This window comes from Mustelus asterias, chromosome 23 (genome assembly GCF_964213995.1).
Source record: "Mustelus asterias chromosome 23, sMusAst1.hap1.1, whole genome shotgun sequence".
NCBI classification, from domain to species: domain Eukaryota; kingdom Metazoa; phylum Chordata; class Chondrichthyes; order Carcharhiniformes; family Triakidae; genus Mustelus; species Mustelus asterias.
In genome coordinates, this window is record NC_135823.1 from 71893009 (window position 1) to 71913060 (window position 20052).

Below are 20052 nucleotides of genomic sequence, written 5' to 3' on the forward strand. Positions count from 1 at the left end.
TGGTTGGCGATCAGTGACTAGTGGGTGTGCCTCGAGGATCAGTGTTGGGACCGCAATTGTTTACGATTTACATAGATGATTTGGAGTTGGGGACCAAGTGTAGTGTGTCAAAATTCGCAGATGACACTAAGATGGGTGGAAGAGCAAAGTGTGCAGAGGACGCTGAAAGTCTGCAAAGGGATATAGATAATCTAAGTGAGTGGGCGACGGTCTGGCAGATGGAGTACAATGTTGGTAAATGTGAGGTCATCCATTTTGGTAGGAATAACAGCAAAATGGACTATTATTTAAATGGTAAAATATTGCAGCATGCTGCTGTGCAGAGGGACCTGGGTGTCCTTGTGCAGGAATCTCAAGGAGTTGGTTTGCAGGTGCAGCAGATAATTAAGAAAGCAAATGGAATTTTGTCCTTCATTGCTAGAGGGATGGAGTTTAAAAACAGCGAGATTATGTTGCAGCTGTATAAGGTGCTGGTGAGGCCACACCTGGAGTACTGTGTACAGTTTTGGTCTCCTTACTTGAGAAAGGAAATACTGGCACTGAGTTCAAGAGGAACTTCTTCACACAAAGGGTTGTGAATCTGTGGAATTCCCTGCCCAGTGAAGCAGTTGAGGCTACCTCATTGAATGTTTTTAAGGCAAGGATAGATACATTTTTGAACAGTAAAGGAATTAAGCGGGTGGGTAAGTGGAGCTGAGTCCACGAAAAGATCAGCCATGATCTTATTGAATGGCGGAGCAGGCTCAAGTGGCCAGATGGCCAACTCCTGCTCCTAGTTCTTATGTTCTTATTTCTTATGTTGACATTTATTGCAAGAGGATTGACTACAGGTGCAAAGATGTCGTAATGTAGCTGTACAGGGCCTTGGTGAGACCACACCTGGAGTATTGTGTGCAGTTTTGGTCTCCTTACCTAAGAGAGGATATACTTGCCAAAGAGGTATTCCAATGAAAGTTTACCAAACTGATTCCTGGGATGGCAGGGTTGTTGTATGGGTCGATTGAGCCTGCATTCACTGGAATTCAGAAGAATGAGAGGGGATCTAATTGAAACATCTAAAATTCTTAAAGGGCTGGACAGACTGGATGCAGGGATGTTGTTTCCTCTGGCTGGGGCTGTCTAGAACAAGAGGTCACAGTCTCAAGATACAGGGTTGGCCATTTAGGACTGAGATGAGGAGAAATTTCTTCACTCAGAGAGTGGTGATACTGTGGAATTCTCTATCACAGAAACCTGTGGAGGTCAAGAAAGAAATAGGTTTCTCGACATGAAAGCCATCAGGGGTTTGGGGAGAATGCGGGAGTCTGGCTTTGAGATCAGCCATGATCATGTTGAATGGTGGAACAGTTTTGAAGGACTGAATGGCCTACTCCTGCTCCTAGTTGCGCAAGATGTTCATTATTTATGAAATCAAATAAAGTTAAAACGATTCAGAATCTTAAATGTATCTATTTCTCTGAGGCATAAAACAAAATTATTCATTTTCTTGACAAAATATTTTATTGGTATTAGAGTCATAGTCATAGAGGTTTACAGCATGGAAACAGGCCCTTTGGCCCAACTTGTCCATGCTACCCTTTTTTAAAAAAACCCCTAAACTAATCCCAATTGCCCGCATTTGGCCCATATCCCTCTATACCCATTGTACCCATGTAACTATCTAAATGCTTTTTAAAAGATAAAATTGTACCCCCCTCTACTACTACCTCTGGCAGCTTGTTCCACTCACCACCCTCTGTGTGAAAAAATTGCCCCTCTGGACACTTTTGTATTTCTCCTCTCACCTTAAACCTATGCCCTCTAGTTTTAGACTCCCCTACCTTTGGGAAAAGATATTGACTATCTACCTTGTCTATGCCCCTCATTATTTTATAGACCTCTATAAGGTCACCCCTCAGCCTCCTACGCTCCAGAGAAAAAAGTCCCAGTCTATTCAGCCACTCCTTATAACTCAATCCATCAAGTCCCAGTAGCATCCTAGTAAATCTTTTCTGCACTCTTTCCAGTTTAATAATATCCTTTCTATAATAGGGTGACCAGAATTGCACACAGTATTCCAAGTGTGGCCTTACCAATGTCTTGTACAACTTCAACAAGACGTCCCAACTCCTGTATTCAATGTTCTGACCAATGAAACCAAGCATGCCGAATGCCTTCTTCACCACTCTGTCCACCTGTGACTCCACCTTCAAGGAGCTATGAACATGTACCCCTAGATCTCTTTGTTCTGTAGCTCTCCCCAATGCCCTACCATTAACTGAGTAAGTCCTGCCCTGGTTCAATCTACCAAAATGCATCACCTCGCATTTATCTAAATTAAACTCCATCTGCCATTCGTCAGCCCACTGGCCCAATTGATCAAGATCCCGTTGCAATTGGAGATAACTTTCTTCACTGTCCATTATGCCACCAATCTTGGTGTCCTCTGCAAACCTACTAACCTTGCCCCCTATATTCTCATCCAAATCATTAATATAAATGACAAATAACAGTGGACCCAGCACTGACCCCTGAGGCACACCGCTGGTCACAGGCCTCCAGTTTGAAAAACAACCCTCTACAACAGAAGCCAATTTTGTATCAATTTAGATACCTCACCCTGGATCCCGTGAGATTGAACTTTATGCAACAACCTACCATGCGGTATCTTTGTATTGATGTGTTAAATTTTTTAAAGCTCTTTATTATTGAAATTAAAGATGGTATCTCTTGACATATGAAGTTTTTATCTTACGTCTTTATGTATGCAATCTTATGTGACATAAAATTAAACATTCTTTTGTTTTGCCATATGAAAGAAATTTACCGCTAACTCAAAAAAGACAAGAGGCTTAAACGTCTTTCTTTTACTTTCAGAGAATGAGTCCGTGTGTGTGAATGTATGTTACTTCCAGCAAGTGTAAATGAGCTACGGGATAAGCTCAGACTGATGATCTGAAATTGGTTGTTAGTGTTGCTATTAGCGTACTCGGGATTCTAATTGCGGAATCACATTTCACAGCACACGTTGTGTTTTGTGAGAGGGAGCTGGTTCAGTTCACTCTGCCCATTAGGAACACCTGAAGGAACATGCTGTATTGTTGGATCAGCCAGTCGGTGGGAAGAACAGCCTGCACACCTGGCCGAACGTATGCACTTAGCAACACAGTCAGGTTCAGTTTTATTGACACCATGTATACTCAAATAGATGGTGTAGCCACAGGATCTCCTCTAGGTCCATCACTCACTTACATTCTTAGTGGTTTCTCTGAACTTGATTTTGATGGAATGAGCCCTAACCTCCCCTTCTCTGCACATTTCCGAAACGTGGATAATTCGTTTGTGATCTTTGAATCTGCAATCCTGGATAGGGATTTCCATACACATTTGAATATTCTCTATCCCCTACCAAAATTCACTTCCGAGATGGAAGTCTAACTCACTTCCTTTCATAGAAGCCCAACAGTGCAGAAGGAGGCCATTTGGCCCATCAAGTCTGCACCGACCACAATCCCACCCAGGCCCTATCCTCACAACTCCATGCATTTACCCTAGCTAGCCCCCTGACACTAAGGGGAAATTTAGCATGACTAATCCACCTAACCTGCACATCTTTGGATTGTGAGGGGAAACCGTAGCACCCGGAGGAAACCCATGCAGACACGGGGAGAAGGTGCAAACTCCACACACCGTGACCCAAGCTGGGAATTGAACTCAGGTCCCTGACGCTGTGAGGCAGCCGTGCTAACCACTGTGCCACCCTCTGCCCTCATGTTTCAATTAGTATATTTCCTCAATGTACTAATTGATAAATCTGCTAATGGTTCTCCAATATTGTCTGCTGCAAGCGTCCCCTCACTGGCTAATCTTTGATTTATTGTATACAGTGAAAAGTATTGTTTCTTGCGCGCTAGACAAAGCATACCGTTCATACAGGAGAGGGTACAGAATGTAGTGTTAGTCATAGCTAGAGTGTGGAGAAGGGAATAACTCCATAAATCTGTCCACATGCCTGGATGAGTGCAGCTCCAACATGCAAGAAGCTCGACACCGTCCAGGACAAAGCGGCCCGCCTGATTCCTACCCCTTCCATAAACATTCACTCCCTCCACCACTGACCAGTGGCAGCAGTGTACACCATCTACAAGATGCACTGAAGGAACTCGCCCAGATTCATAGGCAGCACCTTCCAAACCCATGCCCACTAGCATCGAGGACAAGAGCAGCAGATACCTGGGAATACCAACACCTGGAGAGCTTTCCCCCCAACTCACTCACCATCCTGACTTGGAAATATAATCGCCCTTCTTGCATGTCACTGGGTCAAAAATCTTGGAATTCCCTCCCTAACAGTATCATGTGACTATTTAGGACCTACACCTGACTGCAGTGGTTCAAGGCGGCAGCACACCACCACATTCTGAAGGGCAACTAGGAATGGACAATAAATTCTGGCCCAGCCAGTGACCCACATCCTGTATACGAATACAAAAACTTTCTTTGTGAAGACAGATGCAAAGTACCAAATTTTTGCCACATCTTGTCTTCAGTTGGCTCTTTAATTTACCCAGTTTATTCCCTAGCAAACCTCAACACTTTGCCTTCTAATCTTTTCTTAGTACTCCTCATTGGCTACCATATTAACATTTTCAATTCACTCCTGTACTTGCTACAACCTTCCTGGTTAAATGCATCGTACGTTTATCTGAAGCTCTTTTCTGTTGTAACTTTTACCAGCTTTGTTGTCCAGAGCATATTAACTTTGGATACTCTGCTTTTTCCCCTCCAAAGATTGTCTTGTTTGTACCTGAATTCTCTCTTTCCTGAATGCCCTCCATTCATGAGTGACCCTGCAAACACCTTTCCATTCCATCTGGTGCTGGACTCTGAAATCACTGAAATTTGCTCTTCCCCAGTTGCGCAAATTTACTTTAGATATTTTCTCTCATTCCATAATTTCTATCAAATTATAAGATAATTCTTATAATTTAAATCAGTCTCTACCACTAGTAGAGAAGGTTAAGTGAGAAAGCTAAAGTTAGTATCTGAGACATTTAGCAACATAGTCAACCACTCAAACCTGTCCAGCTCTTCTATCACATCTTGGTTGGGTCAATATCTGAACTGCATTTACCCCGACATTGCTTCCTATCCCTTGATGCCCTGACCTGACGATTCCACAAAACCCTTGAATGTGTTCATTTTCCTGGAACTCCAGGTTTGAATCTCTTAATCAGGCTTCCATTTCTACCACAGAACTGAATTAGCTCCTCTCAAAGTCACAAAGGTCCTTCCATATATCGGTGCCAATGGTAAATGATTCCTTCGCCTGATTCTTGATCTGTTTCCAGGTTGATCACAGCATCTTCTTCCCAAAGCCTCTCCAGCCACCCAGCTGGTCACCTCACAAAATTACAACTAATCCATCCCCAATCTCCTACTTTTACCTCTCATCCAATGAGATTAAAATTCATCATATCCTGGAGTCTAATTTATCTTTCATATTATTTTCCTGTTACCTTTGAAAAGTTTTAATTAATTCATCGTCTCCCACAGTCTGAGGATTCGGGGTAGACTATTTAGGACGGAGGTGAGGAGACATTTCTTCACCCAGAGTGGTGAGCCTGTGGAATTCATTACCACAGGAAGTAGTTGATGCCAAAACATTGAATATATTCAAGAGGCGGCTGGATACAGCACTTGAGGCGAATGGGGTCAAAGGTTATGGGGAGAAAGCAGGATTAGGCTATTGAGTTGGACGATCACCCATGATCGTGATGAGTGGCGGAGCAGGCTTGAAGGGTCAAATGGCCTCCTCCTGCTCCTATCTTCTGTTTCCCCTAAGTTTTAGGTTTTGAGATGCTGACAGTATTTCCTATTTCTGTGAAACTCATTTAACAAATCCACATTCTTTTAGTCTTAGCTCCAATTGTCAATCCCTTTAACCTGTCTTTTTGAAGCAGCCACTTTTCTAACAGAAAATCCCCCATAGATACCCCATAAAGTGTAATCCAAACATGCACCCGCTCAAATGGTTAATTAGCATCTTGTATTTATAATTCATTTCATTTTTAAATTAGCTGTAGGTGGTGACTGGTGTCTTAACCTCATTCAATAACTGGTATTTATACAACTGTCATTTCAGAACCCAATTATATTTCATATTTGACATTTCAGTGAAAATATTAATATATTTCAATGTAATCTTTCATGATGTAAAAAACTTCTGTGCAAAATAATTAGATAAATAACCAGTTTACCCACTTTCCTATCCTAAATTGACCGTCTGATCCCAAATTACAAGGTCAGTTATGAGGTACACGAGAGTCAAATAGCTGTGAAACTCCCACAGTAACATTGGTTAATATTAGCTACCTTTTCCCAACAGAACACACAATGTAACATCTGCACTGTTAGAACTTTAATATGCAGTTTTAATCTTTTTAAACAGAAGTAGCTGAATAACTAACAAGCTTCATTTCAAAGATTACAGCCTTTGCCAAAACGGCAAACTATCCATCAGAATTTACATTGCCTTTGTTAAGATTGCTGAATTCAGGTAAGGAGCAGTGGGAAGGAAAAGATAGTTAATCTGTGGATTAATTCCATTTTAAAAGGATAGGGGTAATTGGGTAAATATATTGGTCAGCTAAATGCAGGGAAATGAAGGCCTTGGGCAGGCAGTCAGCTGTGCAACATCAGTGGGGCTAAAGAATGTAGATTGAAAAATGTCACCACACTATCAAATCAGGAACTCCCTATCGAGATCCTGGTGTGTCTCACCTTCCTCAACAAAAGTACACAATGGTGCATCAGTAAAAGTAGCACGAGAAGGAATACTTTAAAATCACTGAAATCAAAGCTAAAATACCTTTCACCACTAACATTCTTAAAGATAAACTTCAGAAGCTCACAGCTTGGGAGCAGAGATTTCCTCTGATTTAACTGCAATGCAAATGAGCTGGACAAAGTTCAAAAGAAGGAACTAGCTAATGATGTGACTTAGCACAGGAATGTGGGAGCACATTAGAGGAACTAAACTTACTGAATACAGGGTGGTGCCTTCAGCTACTCCACTGATGACCTTCCCTCTGTCATTAGGTCAGTAGTGGGGGCGTTCGCTGGTGATTGCACAATGTTCAATACCATTTGGTTTTGGGTCATTACTTACACTAGATGGTGATGGATGAAAGATGAATTAAGGCTGATTTAAGTCCACTGCATGTGAACGCCACCTATTTGGTGCTTTATTTAGTGAGAACCCTCCAGAGGTTACAGTTAAAACACAACTAAAATGTACATTCACCACAAATATACACAAATACATTTATACAGCGCAAAAGACAATCCTATTTACAGGTGACTTCAAACATACAAGTACACAGTAGTCATATTGGATATACGATTTCTGATACTGACAACTGCTATCCACTTAGATACGAATGCTCTAGCAGGTGATTGCACAGACATCAAGCTTTCAATAATTCCATGTTACAGAATAATGTCTAATTAAACGTCCAGTGCAGTTATGGCTTAATAAAAACTACTTCAAAACAAACCACAACCACAGACAATGAGGGAAAATATCAGTTGAGAGCAGGTATTTAAAACTAAATATAGCAATTCCTGATCGGAACACATCACCAGCTTTGTAATGAGAACCAAAACCTAATTACTATTTTGAGATATCATGCCCGTTTGCTATATACACACTTTGCCTTCTCACCCTTCACACTGAGACATTACAGCTGAGCACATACTAAGGGCTTTATACTTCTTCTGATTCAGCAAGACTGCTAATAAGGTCATCAGTAATCAGATCATTTTTAACGCTGACAAATCCAGGTTTGTTACTCATTTTTCTTCTCCTTTTGCTTCAGTAGTTTGTTAATTTCTCGCTTGGCCATTCCCACGTACTTTGTGATCAGGCGATGTCGGTTCAGACCAGGCAGCAGAAGTATAAAACTCACTGAAAACAACCAGAAATGAGATTACGACCAGAAAGGGAAGGACACAAATAACTGCACAGATCCAGATAAGAACCGTCTTCATTCAATTTCACAACTTACATTAATGTGGACAAAATAAAACAAGACCAAGTGAGCAAAAAAACAGATTTTTATCAGGTTAGAAACAAACAGGAATACAAGCTCCCTCACAAAAAAAACTCACTCTTAAATCCCAAAAGGAACCTGCAAGCAGAAACTGGTTTGGGTTTTCAGGCCTCGAGTGAATGTCACTCACATAAATCTAACTATTTAAAGCCCAAATTGCTGCCCTAATTAAAATGTACAGTTCTGCAGCTCCTCTGAGCAGAAGGCTGGTTGTTCAGTATTGAGGATTGCGGATGCCACTTACAGATTATAGTTAGGATTGTAGCTAATGGCACAAAGAACATCACTGCAGGAGTTTCTCGGGATTGTGTCCACGACCCAAACATGGTCAGTTACTTCCTGATGACCTTCCCTCTGTCACTAGGTCAGAAGTGGGGGATGTCCGCCGATGACTGCAAAATGTTCAGCGCTCTTTGCTGCTCCTCAGTCTGCGCCCATATGCAGCAAGACCTGGACAATATTCAGGCTAGGACTGAGAACTGGCAAATGACATCAAGCGGCACTAGGGCCAGACGAGAATCATCTCCAACGAAATAATTTAACCATCTCCCTTCACAAGGCACAGGTGGGCAGAGCAGATCAATGACAAAAGCATGATCCCCAGGACATGACGACAATGCAGGAAATATTTACCGTGTTCTAAAGGATCGCTCAGGGAACTCTCCTAACTCCGCAATCAGCCCTTTCAACTTTTGCATTAAGCTAAAATAGACTAACCAGAATCTCAGCTTAGAGGCGAAAGGCCTTAAATGCTGCTTGTGAAAGCTGCTTGCAGATTGCGCACGAGCTGCTGGCTTGGTTAAGGAAGTGGCCTTTCAGATACACAGTGACATTATTTCACAATATGACCCTGGTTCAAACACAGGATCTGCATTGATATCTAAATAATGCCTGTGTTTGTTCCTGGTGGTCTCCCCTAGGGACTGTCCAATATCCACTTCAAGAGCTCAATGTTGTGTTGTAGAATGCAACCAGTTTTGGACTTAGACGAGGTATACCAATATACCAAAACAAAACCTCTTGCCCAAAATTATCCCAGCGTTGACCTCCCAGATTCCAAATTTAACAAAAGACAAATGATAAAGTCATTTGATAACTTACCAATCAAGTAGGTGAGGAAGAGATTGTGAACCTGCTGCCCAATCCAAGCCACCACAGACAGAAAGCTAACCACAGTCATGAAATACTGGAGTAAAGAATGTAGAAATTAACCTCCCAGAACCACAATCATTATTCTATCAGAGAAACAGGTCACAGCCCGAAATCATTGGCTCACAGGCAGAAAAATAAAAATCTCACAGCAAGTTGATCGGTCACAGTCCTGGGTGATGGCAGCAGCCAGTCAGACAAGCCTGTTATTTGTGTTGAAGCATCAGGACTGCACATTAAACTAGGCTTTGTTTGGATTTTGCTAAATTCCTGATGTGGGAAATCCAAGATGCCATTGAGGAAAAGCGAGTCAAGTCAAAATACTTGCGATTCAGGACTTAATTGTTTTAAAAGAGGGTTTTTTGGCAGCTATCACTGTACAGTTTGTACCCAGTTTAAATCCTAGTCATTGGTTACGGAATTCAAGCTTCCTATACAAAATATAATTTTATTCATAAATATGTGGAAAAGGGTCTCGTTGAGCGTGTGTAAAACACGCCAGTTTAAAGGGTAAACTCAGAAAATCACTGGAATCACATTGGTGATTTACAATGCAGACGCCCCCCCCCCCCCCCCCAATAGAAAATGATAAGCATGCAAAAAAAACGGAATTAAACCAGCTTTTTCAGCAAAGTACAGTTCATTCACAAGAGGATCGATACAAACCATTTTGGGTTTCTCCTCCTTCAGAGCAAACAGGCGGCGCCACCAGCCCACAATCCTTCGCTGGGTCTTCACCAGATTACTGCAGATTTCATGAAAGCGCTGTTGCTGTTCTGTGGTCCTGTTGATCCAAACAAAGTAACTGAACACTTCAGGACTGTACAAACATTGACACGACAACTTCCATATTAACATCTTTTAAAAAACCACCTCTGAGTTTAGGTGGTTATAAAAACAAAAAGCAGTCCAGAGGCAGCAAGTAGATGGTTAATTAAGTTTAAGCTTATTTATTAGTGTCATGAGTAGGCTTACATCAAGATTGCAATGAAGTTACTGTGAAAATCCCCCAGTCGTCACACTCCGGCGCCTGCTTGGGTACACTGAAGAGAATTTAGCATGGCCAATGCACCAAACCAGCGCGTCTTTCGGACTGAGAGAGGAAACCGGAGCACCCGGAGGAAACCCACGCAGACACGGGGAGAACATGCAGACACCACACAGACAGTGACCCAAGTCAGGAATCGAACCTGGGTCCCTGGCAGTGAGGCAGTAGTGCTAACCACTGAGCCATGTCGGTTCTATGACACATTCCCATATACAGAAAATCGCTTTGCTATTATAAAAAGCTTGATAAATAAAGATCAGCCCCTCATTTTATCCAGTTCTTTCAAACTTCAGATTTCTCAAACCCCACTTTGATATCAGGGTTAAGGTACATCTGCCACGCAATTACAGCCATGGCATTTCCTGCCCACAGTTAGAAACATTACATCATAAACCAGCCAGATCCGTCAGCAAGTCAAAAATACAACTCTGAATCTGTCCTGATTGAACTAATCCTGGGTGTGAAGTTGATAGAATACAAACCACCTCAGCATCCCTGGACATGGAACATGGTGTGGTTAAAAAAACAGGTATCACTTTTCTAACTTGAGGTTAGAACATTCTAAACGAAATATGTGTATACCAGAACAATCCATTATGGATTTTCCCATTTTCTGATAAAACTTTTTAAAAATTAGCCACAGTGCATATCCCAAGACTGCTCTCCGATAATCCTGCTAGAAAGTGCGCAGTGGGGACAGACAATATCAGGCTGGATTGTGATGGCAACTCAGCTCTCTGCCCTGAAGCACTTCTGCCTGCGGAAACCCCCCAGCACAAGACTGGAGAAGGCTCATCTCTAGACTGGGAGTTGCCATCATTCTGGATTGTATTCTAATCTGGCCCCACAGGCGAGGGAGAGATTTCTGCACCAGAGTTATTCAGCAGAGATTTCTGGGGTCGGACAGGGAGAGAACATGTCCCCTTTTCTTCGTGTTCTGCCACTTTCCTTTCAGCTCACGTCCAAACCCTTGTTGCTCCCTGTGATGCCTCGCCTTCATCCTGCGGCTTGTTGTCTTCTTGCCTCCTGGGCCTTTTTCTTCTTATATTATCCGTGTTAGTTTTTTCTTGTGTGGGGTGGTACCCCGTGTGGCAGAAGAGAAGGGATTGGGGGGGGGGGGGGGGGGGTGGAGAAGCAAAGGAAAACAGGGTGATGGTCTGCTTTTGTCGTGTTTTAGGTGATTGGGGAGTAGGTGGTTGTTGAGGTGGTGCGTGTTAGGAGGAAGGGGCTGCTAGGTTTACATGTTTCTGGAGGCTGGGATGGATGTCCAAATGGTGTGTGTGTTGGAGAGGTTTCTCTTTGCAGAGAGGGTGGATGATGGAATTCAGATTAAGTGAAACATCACCGGTTAATTAAAAGTTTTAAATAAACTTCTCACCATTTGTTGGATCCAAACATCCTGGAAGCAATAGTTGGAACAAGATAATCTGCTAAACAGATCATCATAATAGCGCACGAAACCCCAGTCAGAACTGAAGGATCCAACCAGTAGATCAGTCTGTGGAGGCAAACCACATTTCAGAAATTAATGTTTATTTCATATCTTCGAATTTAATCAGGTGGCAGATGTTGCAATGAATGATATAATAATTCAGCACAGCATGTTGCTGATGAGTGGAGAATTTATTGATGTTTCGATAAAGCCTCAGTTTCAATGCTTAGTCACAGTGGCAAGTTTCAGGTTTTTAAAGTGAATCTGAGAAACCAGGACTAACAAAAAAATTATAATAGATGCTGGAAAGTAACAGAATACACAAACATTTGCCACAGTCCCTCGAAGATGATATTTCTATTGTGACATTATGGGGTCTGTGTAATGTCCTCCAGCCTGGTTTGTTGGCTGCAGGAAGGAATTTCTCAGTTTTTCCCCCAAATAGGCCACAAATCTTTTCTCACGTATTTTCATGTCAGCGCAGAATAGTTGACCCATGTTTGCCTACATAAATCTCAGCACTTTCAACGTTATTCATTGTGAGGTGTTGAGATGTTACGTAAACAGAGAATAAATTCAGAAACCGGATTCTAAAGCTCCATGGTAAGTTTTTACATGGCACAACATATCCTTGATTTCATCCAGAGTAGTTGAACTAGAATCATAGAATCTCTACAGTGTAGAAGGCCATTCAGCCCATTATGTCTGCATCAACAACAATCCCACCCTATCCCACTAATCCCTCTCACCTATGCATCCCGGGACACTAAGGGGCAATTTATCATGGCCAATGCACCTAACCTGCACATCTTTGGACTGTGGGAGGAAACCGGAGCACCCGGAAGAAACCCATGCAGACATGGGGAGAATGTACAAACTCCGCAGTGACCCAAGGCCGGAATTGAACCCGGGTCCCTGGAGCTGTGAGGCAGCAGTGCTAACCACTGTGCCACCCCTGTAGTTAAATGGCCAACTACATTCAATGAAGACAAAATAGTGCGGATGCCGGAAATCTGAAAATCTCAGCAGGTCTGACAGCATCTGTAGAGAGAGAATAGAGCCAATGTTTCAGGTCATCCAGGCACAAAACATTGGCTCTATTCTCTCTCCACTGATGCTGTCAGACTTGCTGAGATTTTCCAGCATTTTCTGTTATGTTGTATATAGACCATGTGTGCCTCCAGCACTCCAAATAACTCCATGAAGAGAGCTCCTTGTAATGGATTCTCATCTGCTGGTTTATTGGTCCTGCAGTAACAATTAGCTCGTGAAATGGGTTCGAATCACCAGCGATAACTTTCTGTCGATAGTTTATTGGAAAATCAATGTAGAAATCCGGCAAGTTCTTAAAAATAGCAGGGACGCTCAGAATGAGATGCCATCCAAAGATGTGCGGGTTAGGTTGGTTGGCCATGTTAAATTAACCCTCAGTGTCAAGAGGATTAAATACATGGGGTTGCAGGGATAGGGCCCAGGTGGGACTGTTGTTGGCGCAGGCTTGATGGGCCGAATGGCCTCCTTTTACACTGTCGGGATTCTATGATCTATGCAAAGCAAACAGCAGTGACATGGATTGACCAGCAAGTTCTGAAGAATCGCACTGTATCACAATTGCTGTCCCACATTAATGAGGACAGGTGTTGTTAACCTGCCACTATTTTCCAGCATTATATGTTGTATAGGATTTAACTTTACATAACCATCACAATTAAAGATGGGGGAAAAATAGCCACCGTCTTGCTCCTAGAGATTATCCCCATCCTTTCCATGGAAAGGAAGCTGCTAAACTTGAACAAGGCATTCTAAAGTTGCCCTGTAAAGCTGGTTACTAACTGCAGATATTTGCTGCCATCAACATAATGAATCAAGCTGAGAAACTAGCCAAGAAACTCAGTTATCACAAACATGGAAACAAATTTCACACCATCTAATTTTACCCCGCAATAGTCACATGGAGAGATGACTATCTGTAGAAACAAAACACAGATAAGTCGATGGCTCACTAATCATGCCTGAGCAGTACAGGAAGATGCATGGCAAACTGTAGCTGCCATACAACCTAACACACTGATTAAAGGCACCTTCCTGATAGCTCCTCCTTACAACTGTAAATGCTACAAAATGTTAATACATTTCCCGTCGTTAACCAAGTCTAACATGACTAAAACTGGCCAAAATGTAAACTCCTTGGTTGTAATTTAAAAGCTGGGTAACTGCCAAAGTACATTTAAGCTTAAATTTAAAACAAAATTCTACCTGTCCATACTTCACACAACACGGATTGCGTAGCTATGTGTAACGTTGCTGTAAGGTTTATGCTGGGATTAGTTCCAACAGGCTAAATGAACAGGAATTCCATAACCGTACAGGACATTAACTTGCAGGTCACTTCAATAGAAGTTGAACTTCCACGGAATGGTCAAACATTCTGCAAACTAACGACTTCTCAGTCCCTCCTGCCAATGATTGGCAGCCGTTCCATCAGAAATCTAGGCTCCAAACTTGAATCACCTCGGACTCTCATCTCTCGCAATAAAGACCTTTCTTTAAACTCGCCTTTCTGACCAAACCTTTGGCCATCTCCACCAATATCTTCCTCTATGGCTTAGTGTCCATTTTCGTCTGATTGTGCCTATCTTTGCGCAATCCATGTTAGAGGTGTTATATAAAACCAACTTGTTCTTTAATACTTACAAAAATACCACTGACACCACAAGCATCATTATAGCAGGAAACCATGGCTTCTCCCAGCGCAAGATGCGATCTGCAGCAAGCATCACTTCTCCCCAACCCTCCAAATGCTCTTCAAGCTGGGCAGTTTCTGCAGCCTACAAAATCAACAAGTCATTATCATTTTTGCATCGTTTGGAACAAGGACACAAGCCAATGGGATGTTCTAATATTCCTAGTTATTAATTAAAAAGTGCATAACTCATCCAAAAACACTAACTCATCCCAAAGGTACAAAGCTATGTTGTTACGTGATAAAAAATACCGAATATTTGATGTTTTGAGTAATCATCATAATTGTTGATTGTATGGTACAGACATCAGGCCATACTGCAAAACATATAGGCCAAATCACTAGCTTTCTGGGCTTCAAGGCTAGGATTGTGAAACTCTCAATTTACCAGCAGCTAAACCCAGACACTAGAAAACACATCTGAAATATTCTAGAAGCTTTGCAAGTGAGTGACAGAATTAGGGAACATCACTTTGGCAACGGACAGTTAGTGTGAACAGCACTGCTCACTGGGCAATGCTGGGTAAATTGTCCATTTACAGAACCCTTCATGATGGATTAAAACTAACTGAAGATAAAGCTTTAAATTTGGAGATACAAACGTATAAAATCAGACAACCCTTTAAAAAGTACCGAACGTGTATAGAAACTATTGCAACGTGCATCATTTTATTCCTAATCACAGGATACATAAATTATTAGGGGAATGTGAGCAAATTTGCCGTGTTTCTATATTCTGCAGAGTAACACTGTGGAATATCGCTCGCCAGTTGTGAGATAACCACCACATTGCCTCAGCTCTGCTGTTTATGACATCGTAAGAGTTTTAACAACACCAGGTTAAAGTCCAACAGATTTATTTGGTAGCAAATGCCATTAGCTTTCGGAGCGCTGCTCCTTCGTCAGATGGAGTGGATATCTGCTCTCAAACAGGGCACAGAGACACAGAATCAAGTTACAGAATACTGATTAGAATGTGAATCTCTACAGCCAGCCAGGTCTTAAAGATACAGACAATGTGGGTGGAGGGAGCATTAAACACAGGTTAAAGAGATGTGTATTGTCTCCAGACAGGACAGCCAGTGAGATTCTGCAAGTCCAGGGGGCAAGCTGTGGGGGTTACTGATAATGTGACATGAACCCAACATCCCAGTTTAGGCCGTCCTCATGTGTGCGGAACTTGGCTATCAGTTTCTGCTCAGCGACTCTGCGCTGTCTGCTGTTTATGACATCATCATAGTCCCTTTGTATTAATGCCATCAATCAGGAGGCTGCATCATCCATTCCTTATTGCAAAGAGAAATACAAATCAAGTCAAATCACCCACAGTAAGAGCTGTGTCAGCAGCAGCCGTTTCCAATGTTTGAAATCAGCTGACTCAGGTCATGAATCATGGCACCAGAATTTAAAACACTTCTGGGAATAAAGAATTTTGATAGATTAAAATTTTTTTTTGTGAAACCACGGAACTGACAACTATTTGGCCATATATGGCAGCTTTAACATGGAGATTAACACGTCACAGGTTTTATCAGACAGAATAGGACAGAGTTCACCAAGAGATCGCTCAGAGGTAGGTCTTACAGAGCATCTCAACGGAGGGAATTTCAAAAGCACCAAGGAAATCAGGGATGTGCGGATGCCAGGATTGGAGGAAGAGTTGCCGGAGGTGGTTATAGACCAGTTGTCCCCTCGAGCAGAAAAGCCCAAGTAGAATTTGAACAGATCGGTTCAAAATCAGGGCTTTACTGGATGAGAGCTAATTGTTGGGGAGCACGAGAGTGATGGGCAAACAGGAATTGATGAGAACCAGGGTGCAAACAGCAAAGTTCTGGATGAGCCCAAATTTATGGAGGAGACACTCACCAGGGGGGCCGTGCAATAGTCAACTCTGAATGGCAGAATTGTTAGTGCAGGAAGAGGCCATTCGGCCCAACGTGTCTGTACTGGCTCTCCGAATAAGCAATTCACAGAGTACCATTCTACGACCCTTAGAGCCTGGGTGGGATTGTGGTTGGTGTAGACTCGATGGGCCAAATGGCCTCCTTCTGCACTGTAGGGCTTCTATGATTCTATGACCTTCTTCCCATAACACTGCACATTCATCCTTTTCAGATAACAATCTAATCCTCCGTTGACTGTTTCAATTGAACCTGCCTCCACCACACTCAGACAGTGCATTCCAGACCCTGACCACTCGCTGTGTAGAAGCTGCTTTTGCCTCTTTTGCACCAATTACTTTTAAATCTGTGCCTTCTTGTTCTTAGTAGGTGCCAAAACATGGGTGAGGGGTTCACATAAATAGACTGAGGTGATATCACACAGGCTGGAAGGAGGTGGACTTTGTGGAGAAGGTTTGGGATCAGAAGGGCAGCTCAGAATAAGAAAAAACTTAATAAGTCAACTGGTCATTTATCTAACTGGTCAAGGCAAAACCGCTCAGTCCAAGTGCCACATGTGTGTAGTTAACAGCGGTACAGGTCCAACAAACCACTCTACAGAGCTCTAAGATACGGAGACAATATGAAAGGTGTGATATAATCACGTTGGTGCCTAATTAATTTTAGAGTTAGGTATTCTATAAGCATTTTCAGTTCTCCAAGTTAGAAATCAGCCATTACTGCAACATCTGGTTACTGTACCTGACCAGAAAGCATGGCCAGAACGGCAAATGTGAAGAGCATTAGCTCTACACAACCCCCATCTCGAGCTGGATTTCCACTACTGAGACACAGCAGGAAGGGAAACAGGAAGATTCGGCAAGGCGGAGAACGAAAGATTCTCTCCCCACCCCAAGCTGTGATCCAGCCCTGACACAGGCTGTTTGTTTTTGAATGTTTATAACTTTGCTCCAGTGCCAGAATATGAGCCCCCACACCCCCCAGGGCTGAATATCCCGGTTCACACGGAAAAACCCTCCCAACCCCCAAGAACAAGCAGGATGGGTTTTGTAAGGGGTATTCCATTCCCCAGCAATCTGGGGGGGGGGGGGGCTATTACACACTCAATTACTCTTAGGGGAGGGGAGTGTTCAGCCTCACTCTCGGGGGGAGGGGGTAATAGTTTATATATTTTTTAGCAACTTCAGTCTCTCACCGAAGGTTTCCTCCTGTGCTGTCTCTGGGAATGGGTTATATGGTTTCATATATAATACACATTCTCTCCCCCTCCTCAGACAGCCTCTCGGGGATGGGGGGGGGGGGGGGTTATATTGTTATATATTATCCCCGCCCGCGGGTAGTCACTCTCTGGGGGGGTGGGGTTATTTAATATATACATTCTCTCTCTGGGAGGGGGTTATATAGATATATTTTTCTCTCTCTCACCAGCAGCTTGCCTGCCACACTATCTCTGGGGGGGGATTTGGGTTATATTGTTATATTAATTCTCTCTCTCCCTGGGCTATATTGTATATATATAAATTCTCTCAGGGAGAGATCGGCGCAACTTGTGGGCCGAAGGGCAGTTTGTGCTGTGGCTTTCTATGTTCTATATATTTATTTATATTCCTCTCACCAGGATGCTGCCTCCCCGCGCTCTCTGGGGGGGGGGGGGGGGGGGTCAGGTTATTTCCTGCCCCCCCCCCCCCCCGGGCGGTCTCTCTCTCTGGGGGGGGGGGGTTTATATGGAGATATATATATGATTATTTCCTCTCACCAGCCGCCTGCCCCCCGCGCTCTCTGGGTGGGGTGGGGGGGGGGGTTGGGTTATTCCCCCCCGGGGGGGGGTATTTCCCCCCCGGGGGGGGGGGGGGGTTTATATGGAGATATAGATATGATTATTTCCTCTCACCAGCAGCTGCCCCCTGCGCTCTCTGGGGGTGGGGTTGGGTTTGTTCCCCCCCCGGGCGGTCTCTCTCTGGGGGGGGGGGGGGGTTATTCCCCCCGGGGGGTTGGGTTATTCCCCCGGGGGGGGGTGCTCTCTCTGGCGGGGGGGTTTATACGGAGCTATAGATATGATTATTTCCTCTCACCAGCAGCTGCCCCTGCGCTCTCTGGGGGTGGGGTTGGGTTGTTCCCCCCCGGGCGGTCTCTCTCTGGGGGGGAGGGGGGTCTCTCTCTGGCGGGGGGGTTGGGTTATTCCCCCCCGGGGGGAGGGGGTGGTCTCTCTCTGGGGGTGGGGTTGGGTTGTTCCCCCCGGGGGGTCTCTCTCTGGGGGGGGGGGGGGGGGTGGGTTATTCCCCCCGGGGGGGGGGGGTGGGTTATCCCCCGGGGGGGGGGTCTCCTCTCTGGGGGGGGGTTATATGGAGCTATAGATATGATTATTTCCTCTCACCAGCAGGCTGCCTCCCGCGCTCTCTGGGGTGGGGTTGGGTTGTTCCCCCCCGGGGGGGGGGTGGGTATTCCCCCCGGGGCGGGGGGGGGGGTTGGGTTGTTCCCCCCGGGGGGGGGGGGGGGGGGGTTGGGTTATTCCCCCCGGGGGAGGGGGGTGGGTGGGTTATTCCCCCCCGGGGGAGGGGGGGGGTGGGTTATTCCCCTCCGGGGGGGTCTTCCTGGGGGGGGTTTATACGGAGCTATAGATATGATTATTTCCTCTCACCAGCAGGCTGCCCCCTGCGTTCTCTGGGGGTGGGGTTGGGTTGTTCCCCCCCGGGCGGTCTCTCTCTGGGGGGTTATTCCCCGGGGGGGGGGGGCGTTATTCCCCCCGGGGGGTCTCTCTCTGGGGGGGGGTTTATACGGAGCTATAGGTATGATTATTTCCTCTCACCAGCAGGCTGCCTCCCGCGCTCTCTCCCTCTCCCGCCGCCATCGCCGCTCCGAACGGACTGACTGACCCACCCGCACTGCGCCTGCGCCGCCTCCCATTGGCCCAGCTCCCCACGTGCCTCTCCCTCCCGCCGCCTCTGATTGGCCGAACCATGAGCGGGATCTCGCTTGTGATTGGCTGAGCGCTGCGGGCCGACCTATTGGCGGATAGGTCGCTGCTGATTGGCTGCTTTGGATTCAGTTCCGAGCTCCTGATTGTTCATTCAACCCGAGCTTCTGATTGGCTGCTTGGTGTCACTAGCCATTTGATTGGTTGTTCACATGTTTCAAAATTATCCAGAAATATCCAATCATCATTCACCCCCAATCCCCATTCACCCCATAACCCCCCCAAATCCCCATTCACCCCATTAACCCCGCCAAATCCCCATTCACCCCCCAAATCCCCATTCACCCCATAACCCCCCCAAATCCCCATTCCCCCCCAAATCCCCATTCACCCCCCAAATCCCCATTCACCCCATACCCCCAAATCCCCATTCACCCCATAACCCGCCAAATCCCCATCCCCAATCCCCATTCCCCAAATCCCCATTCACCAACCCCCCAAATCCCCATTCACCCCCCAAATCCCCATTCACCCCCCCAAATCCCCATTCACCCCATAACCCCCCAAATCCCCATTCACCCCATAACCCCGCCAAATCCCCATTCACCCCCAAATCCCCATTCACCCCCCCAAATCCCCATTCACCCCACAACCCCCCCAAATCCCCATTCACCCACAACCCCCCCAAATCCCCATTCACCCACAACCCCCCCAAATCCCCATTCACCCCCCCAAATCCCCATTCACCCCCCCAAATCCCCATTCACCCCCC

The 20052-nt window shown here is 44.9% G+C and overlaps 1 protein-coding gene across 2 annotated transcripts; it reads right to left on the reverse strand.

Annotated features, from left to right (window-relative positions):
* Window positions 1-6387: 6387 nt before the first annotated feature.
* Window positions 6388-19287, reverse strand: arl6ip1 (ARL6 interacting reticulophagy regulator 1). Of its 2 annotated transcripts, none has more exons than XM_078240923.1 (6): window positions 19173-19287; window positions 14417-14550; window positions 11669-11788; window positions 9909-10026; window positions 9195-9279; window positions 6388-7948 (listed from the first exon to the last, which is right to left on the reverse strand). In XM_078240923.1, exons 1-6 carry the CDS (start codon window positions 19212-19214, stop codon window positions 7830-7832), a joined length of 618 nt encoding a protein of 205 aa, XP_078097049.1. In that variant the 5' UTR covers window positions 19215-19287; the 3' UTR covers window positions 6388-7829. The 2 variants fall into 2 exon arrangements, with proteins under 2 accessions (XP_078097049.1, XP_078097050.1); XM_078240924.1 differs by lacking the exon at window positions 19173-19287 and adding an exon at window positions 18741-18759.
* Between the last annotated feature and the right edge of the window lie 765 nt (window positions 19288-20052).